This window comes from Sorex fumeus, unplaced genomic scaffold (genome assembly GCF_029834395.1).
Source record: "Sorex fumeus unplaced genomic scaffold, SorFum_2.1 ptg000037l, whole genome shotgun sequence".
Taxonomy (NCBI): Eukaryota; Metazoa; Chordata; class Mammalia; order Eulipotyphla; family Soricidae; genus Sorex; species Sorex fumeus.
Window position 1 is genome coordinate 72,806,843 of NW_026606094.1, and position 13,359 is coordinate 72,820,201.

Below are 13,359 nucleotides of genomic sequence, written 5' to 3' on the forward strand. Positions count from 1 at the left end.
CCCCCATCACGGGCCAGACTGCTCCAGGAGCCGGGGCGTTCCCAGGGTGCGTTTTTCCCCGGCAACCCCCAGCCCTGACCGGTCTTGGGGAGCGGCTGAGAGCCCCAGAGTGGTCCATGGTGGTCCACAGTCCTGTTCACGCTTGTCCAGTGGGCTGGCCCCTGGGCCCCTGGACTCCGGCTCACAGCGCCCACCCAGCAGTAGCAGGGGCAGCCGGGCAGCTGGTCACTGTGCCTGCTTCTCCGGAGAGCAACGTCCAGTACCGAGTCCAGCGCCTTCACTCCGCCCCGTCCAGGGCCGGCTGTGCCCGAGGGCGCCCCCTGAGCTTTGCACCGTGGGGCGGGGCGGGGCAGAGACACCTGAATTTCTCCAGCTCCCTGAAGGGGGTCACCGGGGGAGGAATTTCCCAAAGCCTATTAGAGAGGCTGCCTCCTGCCTGCTTGCTCCCCAGGCCCAGGCTGGGCAGGGCTGAGGGTGGAGGGAGGGACGTGAGGGAGGGAGGGAGGGAGGGAGGGGAAAGTTGGCAGGCGACGGCAGTGGGAGCCGTGTCTACATCCATCCGTGAGGAGGGCGGGCAGGAGCGAGAGGAGAGGCCTTCCTCCTTTTGTGCTCCCCTTTCTCTCCTCCCCCCGCCCCCCCCCCCGGGCCCTATAAATAGGCCCGGCCCTGGGCTGTGGCTGAGTGTGAGGCGGGAGTCCAGCACCAGCGGTCTGCAGCGGTCTGCAGCCAAGCCCCCTGCCAGCATGGCCAGCGAGTTCAAGAAGAAGCTGTTCTGGCGGGCCGTGGTGGCCGAGTTCCTGGCCATGATCCTCTTCGTGGTCATCAGCATCGGCTCGGCCCTGGGCTTCCAGTACCCGATGGTGGGCAACCAGACGTCAGGGGCCCCGCAGGACAATGTGAAGGTGTCGCTGGCCTTCGGGCTGAGCATCGCCACGCTGGCCCAGAGCGTGGGTCACATCAGCGGCGCCCACCTCAACCCGGCCGTCACGCTGGGGCTGCTGCTCAGCTGTCAGATCAGCATCCTGCGGGCGCTCATGTACATCATCGCCCAGTGCGTGGGGGCCATCGTGGCCACGGCCATCCTGTCCGGCATCACCTCCAACCTGCCCAACAACAGTCTGGGCCGCAATGACGTGAGTGGGGCCGGGGGCCCTGGAGGGAGGCTTCTAGCCACTGTGCAGAGGGGACCCCTGCCCCGGGCGGGAGCACAGGCAGGGCTGGGACTTTTCTTTGAGACTTCAGTGGGGGGGCCGAGCCCCAGTATTTCAGCGTCCGGCCGCTGTCCGGGTGGGGACCCTCGCAGGGAACTTACGGGGAGCAAGTTTGTGCCAGCACCTGCTGGCCCCTCTCTGGAGGTTCAGCCCTGTAGCCAGGAGCAGGGGCAGCTCTGCCCGTCAGCCCGGTCCCAGGTGTGTGAGCTGGTCACACACACACACACACACACACACACACACACACACACACACACCACTGAGAGCCACCCCGCACTTTCCCCCAAACTGCCTCAGGAGAAAGTGCTGCTCCCTGGCCCTGGAAGCTGGAGGGAGATAAGGGTGCAAACAGCTCCGGGCTCTGCAGGTGGTTTCCTGGATGGCAGCGTGGGGTGGGGCTGACACTCTCCTCCTGCTCTGGCTGTCCGGGTCCCTGGCCCCCTGGGGAGGTGCGACCCCGCAGGTCTGGGGGTGTGAGGGGATGTGTGTGCCCGGCCGCGGCAGGCTGTGGAGCTTGCGTGAGCGTGGAGGGTCCCGCCGATGCCCCATTCTGGACGCGTGTCCGGGGTGGGGGCGAGGGGGTGGTGGGCGGTGCGAGCGCAGGGACTGACTAAACACGGCGTTCCAGCGGATGCCCGCTGTGCCAGGCTGGATGGGGCCCCCGGGCTGGGGGTACTAATGGGGAGCAGATGTTGGGGGGCCCCGTGGCAGCGGCTGAAAAGCATTCCTCCCGGGCCGCTGAGCTCAGCGCATCGCTGCCGGCTCTGTCTGCGCCTGTTGCAGACCTGGGCTTTTCCAGACCCATGGCCAAGTGCACACTCAGCAGGGGAGGACTGGAGCAGAGAGGCGGAGGGGACCCAGGAGAGACGCCCCACTCCCTCCTCCCCCCCCCCCCCAGCAACCGACCGGGAACGGGGCAGCACAGTTGCGGAGAGCAGAGGCAGCCCGCGTGGTAACCGCTGACCCGTAATGACCTTGCAGGAGCCGCCTGGGGCTCTCCCGGCCGATCCCTGCTGCCGACCTCTTGCGGTGCAGACAAAGGTCATGCTCTGGAGGGCAACGGGCACGACCCTGCCACCATGGGGGATTAGCACTTCCTCTGTCACCGCCGTCACACCTCCCCCAGCCCCTCTGCCCCTCGCTACTGCACCCTGGATTGAAGATTAGCCCCGCGGGCTGGAGTTTAGACTTTAGTCGGGCCGATGTGGCTGCCTGGGCATGAGGAGCAGCTGCTTCAGGTGTCGGTCTGAGGGGCAGGGGCCTCCTGGGGAGCTGGCATAGGGGCGGGTCTGAGGAGCTTCCCTGGGGACGAAGCAACCCTCTTGGAGCCCCCCCCCACCCCTTGGGGGGCTGGGCAAGACAGAGAGGTCAGCGCTCTTTAACCTGGGGCATTCGTGCTTCTCTCAAGTGCCACCACCACGCCCTGCCCGCTGCCTCGTGCCTGCCTGGGTTTGTTTTCCGAGTCAGCGTGACTGATTCAGGGGGCCCGGCAGGGCAGCAGGGAGCCCGGGCTGGAGGGCGGGGGCGGGGTCGGGGGCAGGGGCCGCCCCAGCAGGCAGGCACAGTGTGAAGTGCTCAAGTCCTGCCTGTGAACTTGTTGAGTTTGCCTGGAGCCCAGGCTTCAAGAGGGGGTGACCTGGGGCGCTCGGGCTCAGGTTATCTCCTGGCCACGCCCCAAGCACCCGGACTTGGCTGAGCAGTTATCACCCGACCCAGAGGGCTTGGCTGAAAGGCGGCCAAGGAGCTCCACGTGAGCCCCGGCACAGAGGGGTCAGGCCTGGAGAAGGGAAAGTGCCCCCCCCCTCCGCCCAGCCCCACTGCCCCCCGGGAGTTCCCGTCCGACACGGGGCTTGGAAGGGACCTCGAGAGGGGGCAGTGGCCTGCATCCAGCAGGTGACACACTGTTTCCTCAGCGGCCCCCAGCCCCTGGCCGCACCCCTTGTCCAGACCAGGGTGGAGCAAGCTGTTGGCATGGAGATTTCCACGAAAATAGGGAAAGAAGTGGCAGGAAGTGGTTGGGTGAGTCAGGGGGTGTCCCGGGGGACAGCTTTCTCCTCACTGAGCCGGGACGGTCGGATATACCCTGCAGAGCCCAGGATCTGGCCCACAAGGTCCAACCTACAGGGTCCCGGCTAGCTCCGCAGCCAAAGCCCCTTTGTCCAGGGTGAGGGGCGTGGGGATGCCGTGGGGTCCGGGCCCCAGTGTGGGACAGGACGAGGCGGTGTGACTGAGCTCGGGAAGTGGGGATCCCGCCTGCCTGCTGGCCTCTGGCTCTCCGCAAGCTGAGAGATAAGGCCCAGCTGGGCACCGAGATAGGGGCAGCAGCGTGAGATAAGGCCGGGGTCATCTCCGACCTCAAGGGTTGGGGTGCAGGAGGGCTTTGCGGAGATGGTGTAGGGGGGTCCGAGGTGGAGAAGCCAGCAGGCGGCTCGGGGCTGCCAACCTCAGAGAGGGGGAGATCAGGGTTGGGGGTCTGGCCCAGCCATCAGAGCCCCTCAGCGTGCTGGAGTGGGGGGTGAGCAGCCCTCTTTGGGGGTATCAGCCTGGTTGCTGACGTCCGTCCTGCACTGCCCCGGACCTGGTTTCCTCAGTTTCCCCAGAGAGCAAGAGGCCCCGCATGCCACTTCCGGGCTCTGCCCTCCCTGGGGAGAAGGGGTGCCTGGGGCTCTGAGACCCGCCCATGCCAGGCTGCTCTGGGCGGGGCTGGGGGCCTGCGGGGTGCATGGTGCCAGCAGGGGTATAATTACTGCTCTGGCCAGGCTGCGGTGCACACTTCCTCACCACGGAAAATTCTGACTCCCTGGCTCAGGGACCCCAAGGGGTGTCACAAGGAGGGGACCCGACCTACCCACAGTGTCCTGCCGCTCACAGCCCCCTCTCTCTCCCCTGACCAGCTCCAAAGCGTGTCTCCAACATGAGTCCGAGAGTGCCTACAACCTGACGGTCTCCGGGGCTGTTCCCGGGTGGGGCTCCCTCAGCACCAGCCTGCACGCACTGGCCGTCCTCGGCCACCCTGTCCCTGGGACAGAGGCATCTGGGGTCTTCCGGCAGAGCCCCCAAGGCCTCGTGCTCTGAGGGTGCCGAGGGCAGGGGCCTCCCTGGCGCGAGGGACGAGTCCCACCCCTGTAGATGGTGTCAGGGCCTCCCCCCCGACCCGGGGCTGCTGACCCGTGAGCATCTTGGGGGCACTGTGTCCAGGGCGTGAGACCCCAGGACACCGGAGATGGCGCCATTCAGCCGCGCACTCAGGAGGGCAGCTGTGGGGACAAGGGATTCCCCTTGGAGCAGGGCTGCCAGGCTGCTGTGAGGATGTGGCCCTCAGGGTCCCCTGGGCACGAGGCCGGGAAGGGCCCTGCTCTGCTGGAGGCTGGGACATCTGTGCCCGTGAGGGCAGATGTGCAGCGGCCGGGCAGGAGGAAATCCTGGTCTGAGGGACTCAGACCTGCTCAGAGCTGACCACAGCTGGCCCGTGTCCCACAGGGAGGAATCCTGGGCTGCCGGCCAGGGGGAAACTGAGGCCCAGGCCTGGGGACACAGAGAGGCTGTTCAGTGGGTCATGGCAGGCTAGAGCAGGCCCCAGCCTCCTGCCTTCCGGGCCGGGGACCTTTGTCATGCCTTAGTCCACACTCACACTCACAGCCACACACTCACAGACACACAGACACACACTCATAGCCACACACTCACAGTCACAGCCACACACTCGCTCACAGCCACACACTCACTCACAGCCACACACACACAGCCACACACTTACAGTCACACACTCAGCCACACACTTACACTCACAGTCACACACTCACAGATACACACTCACACAGACACACACACTCACTCTCACATTTACACACTCACATACTCACAGATACACACTCACACTCATACTCAGCCACACACTCACAGCCACACATTCATACTTGTATACTCACAGACACACACAGATTCACACTCACAGTCACACATTCACACTCATATACTCAGACACACACAGATTCACACTCACAGTCACACATTCACACTCATATACTCACAGACACACACAGATTCACACTCACAGTCACACACTCACAGACACACACTCTCACAATTACACACTCAGTCACACACTCACAGACACTTACATTCACAGACACACACTCACACTCATAGACACACACAGTCACACTCACACACTCATATAGCCACACAGTCACAATCACACACTCACACACTCAGTCACACACTCACAGACACATATTCAGTCACACACTCACACTCACAGACACTCACACTCAGACACACACAATCTCACACGCACAGACACACACTCACAGATATACACTACCAACTCACAGATATACACACTCACAGATATACACTCACAACTCACAGATACACTCACACTCACAGATATACACTTACAACTCAGAGACAGACTCACACTCACAGACAGTCTCATGCACTCACAACTCACAGACATACACACAATCTCACACACACTCAGTCACACACGGTTTCTCACATGCTCACAAAACATACACCCATACACTAACACAGTCTCACAGTCACACAAACCTACATTCTCACACATGTTCTCATATCCACACTCACACAGGGTCTCATGCACACATTTATACTACAGTCACACAGTCTCACACATACACACAGGATCTCATGCTCATGCTTACATACACGTGTACTCTTAGCCACACATTCACAGTTACACTCACACGTGGTCTCACATATTCACACATGCTCACCCCACCCACACACTCACATTGAGACACACCTACCCACACACCCACACCCACTGCCACTTCTCTACAACTACCCACACACTCAGTCACCCACACACCCATAGTAACCCACACACATTACACCCTCCCAGAGTCACACCTGCACACATGCTAATACACACACACGCTCCTATACCTGTTTGCACACATGCTCACACACACATGCTCACACACACACAGACAAACACACACACAAATGCTCACAGCCAGCCGCACACGCTGCCCTCATCCGTCCCATCCGCCCGCACGAGTGCAGGGCTGGGGCGTGGGGCCTGGGGCGGCAGGAAGGAGGGCTCCCCGGGACTAGGAAAGGAAGGAGGGAGGGAGGCGGAAGCCGGCTTTGTGCATTGTTAGTCTGGGAATGAAAAGGTGCCTGGCAGCCACTCAGGGCTCTTCCAATTGCAGCCTTTTCTCTCCCTCAGGGGGTTTCCTTCCACTCACCCCCCTCCCCCAGGCTTTCAGGGCAGCCTGTATGGGACACAGGGACATGCGGCGGCTGCCTGGACACACGCCAGAGGCAGACCGACATCTAGAGCCCCCGATCCCCCGTACGATGTTCAACACCTCCCCTGCATCCCCTGCGTGATGTGCGACAGCCCCATCTCCCGTCCCCGCGGGACAGGGACACCCAAGAGACCCCGGGTGCTCCGATGCTTCCGCCCACTCGGGGCCAGTGGGTCTGAGAACGCGGGGTGAGCGCCTTCACTCGCTGGCCGTGTGTCCCGCCCCTCCCTGCCTCCACTGCCGCCACCGCTCCGTGCCCAGGTCAGGGCTTCATCCCAGACCTGGCTGCTTGGTGGAGCTTCACTTCAGCCCCCCGACAGACTCTTCATTGAGTTATTCCCGACTGAAACTCTTTGTGTCCACACTTAACCCCGGAAAAACCGACACCCTAACCCCCGTGTGGAAAGACACCCAGGGCTGCACAGAGCTGCTGGCACCCAGAAGTGGGTGCACCCATGAACTGCCAGGGAGAGGTGAGCCTGAAGGCAGCCCCTGAGCCTCCACGTGGAGCGCGGGTGGTGGAGGCAGGAGGGGGCTTCCTCTCTGCTCTTCCAGCTCATGCTTCAGAGCAGATGCTCAGCCAGAGCCACCGCTGTCTCCTGAGCCCCGAGCCACCGAGGCCAAGTTGGGGGTCCTGGTTCTTGGCTGGCTTCTTCCAAAGACTTGAGGTCTGTTGCCCAGAGAGGTCGGCCCTGCACTGAGGATGAGCTGGTGGCTCTTAGTCCTGCTGGAAGCAGCCACAGGAAGGACCTGGGGGTAGCCAGTCCCTCTGCTCCTGGGCAGCCAAAAGCAGCAAAGCTGGGATAGGGACCTGCTTTTCAAGTCCTCTCTCTGGGCCATGTCCTCTGCTGGTATACATCACCCGTCACTCACTTATGTGACAAATGTATTCACGTGATGAAGATGCAGTGGCTAGCCAGCACCAGAACAAATCAACCAATCCTGGTCCAGGGTGCACCCCCGAGACAGCTGGTCATGGAGAGGGGTGGAAATGCTAGAAAATGAGCATCCTCCTGACTCCCACCCCAACCCGCCCTGATGCCACACAGTAGGACCACTTCTGGGTGTGACTATAGAGCAGAAAGACCTCCCAGCCTGTCCTCAGCCTGGGAGCTGAGAGGGCTCTGTCCCCCATAGGCTCAGGACATGTGGGAATGGAGAACAGGTGAAACTCCAGCTGGGGACCGTGCACGGCCCTCAGTGGGCTGGTAGCTGGACGGAGAGTTTGCATCTTGGATGGGAGGCGCAGGTTCTTCTGCTTGTTTCCATTTGCTCTTGCAGGAATGATGGCCATCTATTGTTTGTGTTGTCCTGCATCTGTGACCTATCCGTCTTGGGCTGGGCATAGCTAGCTGGGGATAGGCAAGCCAGGTCTTGTTTTTGTAAAAAAAAAAAAAGAAATAAGTGATCACAACTGGAATTGGCTCTGGTTCAGCAATTGTTGGGCCTTCTTGTGGTCAAAGTAGCAGGCTTTAATTTGGAACTTGCCCTTTGCTGGCCACCACGTTCCAACAGACTTTTAACCACCCCTTCCAAATTTGAATTATCAAGTTTTCCCAGATGTAAGGAGCGTAAGTTCTTTGGCATGCAAGGGAGGGTGTGTGTGGGGGGGTGATGACTAGACATGAGAGCCATCGGGTTGGGGCGCAGGGTGGAGCACTTCCTGGAGGAGGGGTTGAAGGTATTGGAGAGGGTGTCAAGGGCTTCTCAGCCTCGGGAGGGGGCGTCTGCCAGGCCCTTAGGGCAGTGGCCACCCCCTCCCTTCCTAGATTCAGTGCTGGGCATGGCCTCAGGCCCCTGCTTTTGCTGGCCCTGGGGAAGCAATGTCTCTGGGCAAGGCAGGAAATGGGCACTCAGGAGGGGTCGAGAGAGGTGTGTGGGGGGGGGCAGCTGACAGCTGGGGGCCGAGGGTGCGGGTATTCAACCAGCCAGCACGTCTTGATCTCCAAGGGGCACCTGCAGAGCACACAGGAAGGGGCAGCAGGCATGAGCCCGCCCATCCGGGATCCACACCTCGGCCTCCCTGTGGAGTCCACAGGGACAATGAGATTTGTCTTACGGCTGGGAAAACCGAGACCCTCGGCAGGCGGGGACCGGGAACTGACACCTAACGGGCAGGGAAGGGTTAGGATCCAAATGTGGAGGCGTGGAGAAGAGTCGGGGCGCTGGCTGGGGCCGCGGGCAGAGGGGGCCGCGGTCTGGGGTCTGCAGGAAAGGCCGGAGCTGAGGCCGGGGCTCCCGGGAGGGATGTGAGTCACTCTCCCCTGGCAGGCTTTGGACAAAGGCGGGAAGAGAATTGTTCTCCTAGGAAGGCCCCGGGTGGTGCTGAGAAAGGCCCGTGAGGAAAGCCCCCAGCCCAGACCCTGCTGGGTGCCCCACACTGCTATCAGGGGACGCTCGGCCGCTGGAAGGTCTGCAGCCCCCACCCCCAGCCCTGCTGCTGGGAGCCGCCACGGTGACACCTTTGGGTGTGCGCCTTCCTCCATGCCTGGGCCCACCTGGGTTCTGGGACCCCCACACAGGACAAGGGGCAGGAACGCGGGAGGGCCTGAGGGAAGGTCTGGCTGGGCAGGAGCTGGGAGGCTGAGACCGGTCGGCAGTGCCCGTTCGCCTCTTTTTTTCCATGAGTCACGCTTCTATAAGTGGCCCAGGAGTAAGTGGCAGCTAGAGACAGGGAAGGGCCCCGGTGGCCTGAGAGGGAGGGGACCTGGGGACAGACAGACAGACGGACAAGCAGAGGCGGAGGGAAGCAGGAGAGGAAGGGAGGAAAGGCTGAGCCCAACTTCTGGAGTTTTGTTTTGTTTGTTTTTACCCAGGGGCCTCAGGGCTGACTCCTGGCTCTGTGCTCAGGGATCGCTCGGATGGGGGGTGGGGTGAGGGGGGGTGGCGCAGGAAACCTTCAGGATGCTGGGTCAGCCGCGTGCAAGGCCAGCGCCCACCTGCTGCTTCAGCACCCACAGTCTTGGGAGTTGAGAAGAAGCCGCAGGGGGGGTGGTGTTCTTCATTATTCTGGAATGTTCTGGACTCACTCACGGAGCGGCTCTCAGGCTGCGCTCTCCCTCCACTGCTTTCTCCTCCCCCATGAGCGCCTTGCCCAGCTCCCTGGCCGCTGGTCTTGCTCCTCTGGGGGTGCCCTGGCCTGGCTGTGGCCGGGAGCTGAGGCCTGCAGGGGGAGGGGCAGCAAGGCTGGGTGCCTGGCAGGGGCGGGTTCGACTCACTGCCCCCGGCCCCTCTCCCCTGCAGCTGGCCCAGGGTGTGAACTCAGGTCAGGGCCTCGGCATCGAGATCATCGCCACCCTCCAGCTGGTGCTCTGCGTGCTGGCCACCACTGACCGCCGACGCCGCGACCTCGGGGGCTCCGGGCCTCTGGCCATCGGCTTTTCTGTAGCCCTAGGACACCTGCTGGCGGTGAGTAAGGCCGGGAGTGCACGGGTCCCTGGAGCTGGGGAGGTGGTGTGTGTGTGTGGTGGGGGGGGATGGGAATCGGAGGGGGAGCTGGGGCGGTGTGCTACCAGGGGGGTCTCTCTGGGCCTGACCGCCCCCTCTCTGCCTCCCCATCTGCTCCCAGATCGACTACACTGGCTGCGGCATCAACCCCGCCCGCTCCTTTGGCTCCTCCGTGATCACGCACAACTTCAGCAACCACTGGGTGAGTCTGGGCGCTGCCTTTAGGGTCCAGCTCTGTGCCCGTCCCCGAGCTGCAGAGTGGGTGGGGTCCTTCCTCCGTGCTCTCTGCACTGTTTGTGCATCAGATGGGTTTGGTTCTTCCACAGGGTGCCTGGTGGGCCAGGGGCGGCGGCAGCTGGGGGGGTGGGGGTGGGATCCTAGGCCACCTTTTTTTTTTTGCTTTTTGGGGTCACACCCAGCGATGCTCAGGGGTCGCTCCTGGCTCAGGCACTCAGGAATTACTCCTGGCAGTGTTGGGGGTACCATATGGGTTGTCGGGAATCGAACCCAGGTCTTTCATGTGCAAAGCAAACATCTTACCCGCTCTACTATCGCTCCGGCCCCTAGGCCACTTTTTCTCAATCCCCTGTGCCGCCCCCCACCCCGGATATTCTAGGGGGACACAGGTGAAAATCACGTGTGCATGGCCACAGCTGTCGAGGCAACGGGAAGGAAACCTGGTTGGAGGGAGGTTGAGGGGCGCAGGAGGGCGGGGCGGGCCCTCTCGATGGGGGGCGGGGCAGTGAGAGGGCGCCCCGGGAAGCGGGAAGCCCCTCTGAGCCCCCCTCCCCCGCTCCCTTTGCAGATCTTCTGGGTGGGGCCGTTCATCGGGGCCGCCCTGGCCGTGCTCATCTACGACTTCATCCTGGCGCCGCGCAGCAGCGACCTCACCGACCGCATGAAGGTGTGGACCAGCGGCCAGGTGGAGGAGTACGACCTGGACGCCGATGACGTCAACTCCAGGGTGGAGATGAAGCCCAAATAGAGGGGAGGGTGCGGGGTGGTGCGTGGGGGGCGGGGCGGGCGGGCGGAGGGGCAGGGCTGCCGTGCTATCCTCTCGCAGACACCGCGGCAGCGGGCGAGCAAAGTCACTTCCCACGTGCGCCCGGGCCGTGGGGCCCTTTCTGTCACTTTCTTTCTCTTTCTTCCCGGGGACCCAGAGGGACCTCCACCTGCTCGTGGAGGAGGTGACAGCCAGGGAATGACTCTGCGTGGTCCCTCCGAGCTCGGGGGGCGAGCTGTGTGCCAGCTCACCCCGTCCCACATCGCCTCCCGGAGTGCCCGGGTCCCTTGCACACGCCCGGAGACCCCTGCCCTGGCCTCTATCAGGGGCCCTGTGTGGACCCCAACAAGGGGGCCCGGAGAGCGGGACAGCCTGGGAGCCCCCCACCTCCGTGGGATTCTGGAAGCTCAGAGCTACAGGGGAGTGAGAGAGCTCAGACCCCAGGGGCCCCAGGGCGGGGAGGGAGGTGGGGCTCCCCAGGGTTCCTACAAAGCGGGTCGTTTGGAAGCGGCTTCTCTGAGCACCCACGTTCTGCTCCCCGCATGCCACCCCCTGCTCTTCCCTCCAGGTCCTGCAGCTGGGGCAGGCGCAGGTCGGAGGGGAGGGGGTGGTGGGGGACTCCTGAGGAACTGCTGACTAAGGTTGAGGACAGGTGATGGTGAGGCACACCACATCCCTGCTGGGCTCTGTGGGCGGGGGCTTTGCTAGAGGGGGTGTCAGCACCCTGCACCCCACTAATTCCTGAGCTGCTGGTTGGAAGCATTTGGGGGCAGTTGAGTGGACTGCACAGGGCCCAGCCGACCCTCCTCAGTGACCCCAAGGGGCTCAGCCTGGATCTGTGGGGCAGATCTGCCCAGGGCCAGCCGGGCACCCAGCCTGCTTTGGGGCAGCTGTCATGTGGGGACACAAGGCCTGGGCGGGCAGCTAGATTGGGCGTGGGAGTGAGGTCCCCAGGGTTAGTCCCCAACAGAGAAGGACACAGGTCCCGGGGCAGTTTCTGGGGCACTCCCTGTCCACTCTTCCCTGGATGGGGTGGCCCCCGCGGGCTTCTCTGTTTCTGCCCGGGCAGGGAGGGGGCTGGGCGGGCTGGACCTCTCCTGCCTGGCTGGCGACTGTGTCCCAGGACCTGCTTCTGTCTGCTCTGCATGTGTCTCTTGGGACCTGGAATTTATTATATGTTAAGAAAATAAAGGAAAATGACTGCAAGGTCGCCGGGCTGCCTGTGTGTTCTCACTTGGCTGGGCCTGGCTTTCCACATGGGGCTCAGGGCAGAGACACGAGGACCAGGCTGAGAGGGACATTGCTGGCCCCAGCCAGGAGCCCCGGGATGGGTGGGGGTGGGCACAGAACTCCCTCTGAGGGGGGCAGGGTCCTGTCTCTCGGGGGGCTCGTATGCCCTGCACCTGCCCCGCCCCTCCCCAGCTGCACCCAGGGGCTCTGCCCATGCCACCCTCAGCCCCCAGCTGGCTGGAAAGGACCCACAAGACTGAACAGCGACGCCAAGGGGAGCCCGAGGGGGTGACGCCAGCTGGTACTTCTGCTCTGGACACCCCCACACAGCGCAGGGGGCGCGTCCAGGTGGAGAGAGATGCTCTCTTTGTCCATTCATCTGTCCGTCCTGCCCTTCCTCCTGCCTGCAGGGTGGGTGCTCAGGGTCCTGCCCACGTGTGGCCTCCCCTAGGGATGGGGCATGGCAGGGCAGTGTCCAGAGCCAGAGGAGGCGCCGAGCCCACAGCAGACGAGCCTCTGGCTGAGCTGAGCCCCCTGCACCCCCACAGACTGGGGAGACATGGGAACCATCCAGAGTTTGGGGCTCAGGGACCCCCCAACTTCCGGAAATCTCCAGGCCTGGGGCAGGGGAGGCCACGGGTGTGCAGGGAAAGGAGGTGCTGGCCCCTTACCCAGCACTGAGAGGATGGCGTCCTCACCCCCATGTGTGGGTCACCCCGACCCCCCCCCCCCAGTATTCCCGCTGTGCACAGGCTGGCAGGACTCGGGGAGGGTCAGGTCCTCCTGGTGGGTGCTCATCTGCCCCTCTCCCCAGAGAGGAAACTCTGTCAGCCCTGTCCTGGGCAGCCCTCCTCTGCCTGTCCAGCATGTCCCCTGGCCCCGCTAGAACAGTGTCACCCTCCCGCACGGTCTGTCATCTCATCAGAACCCCACATGCCTGCTGCTCCCCGTACGGGTGGGCCTTCCCTGAGGGCCCTGGGCAGCCGGCCTCATCTCGGCAAGTTTGACGTGGGCCTCAGTGGGGACAGGCAGGCCCCCGAGCAGTGGGCTTGGGTGAGGCCATGCCACCAGCGGGCAGCAGCGGTGAGACTGGGGTCTGGGCTGTCTGGATGTCCAGCCTTGGCTCATGTCTCACTTTGTCATGCCCGCCATGAGCGAGGGCTGTGCTCATGGTTCCTCTGTATGCAGA

General features: G+C 63.1%; 1 protein-coding gene across 1 annotated transcript; it reads left to right on the top strand.

The window, feature by feature from the left end:
• Window positions 1-694: 694 nt before the first annotated feature.
• Window positions 695-12,146, top strand: AQP1 (aquaporin 1 (Colton blood group)). The gene is made up of 4 exons (XM_056118398.1): window positions 695-1,133; window positions 9,734-9,898; window positions 10,059-10,139; window positions 10,743-12,146. Exons 1-4 carry the CDS (start codon window positions 744-746, stop codon window positions 10,920-10,922), a joined length of 816 nt encoding a protein of 271 aa, XP_055974373.1. The 5' UTR covers window positions 695-743; the 3' UTR covers window positions 10,923-12,146.
• The last annotated feature ends 1,213 nt before the right edge of the window (window positions 12,147-13,359 follow it).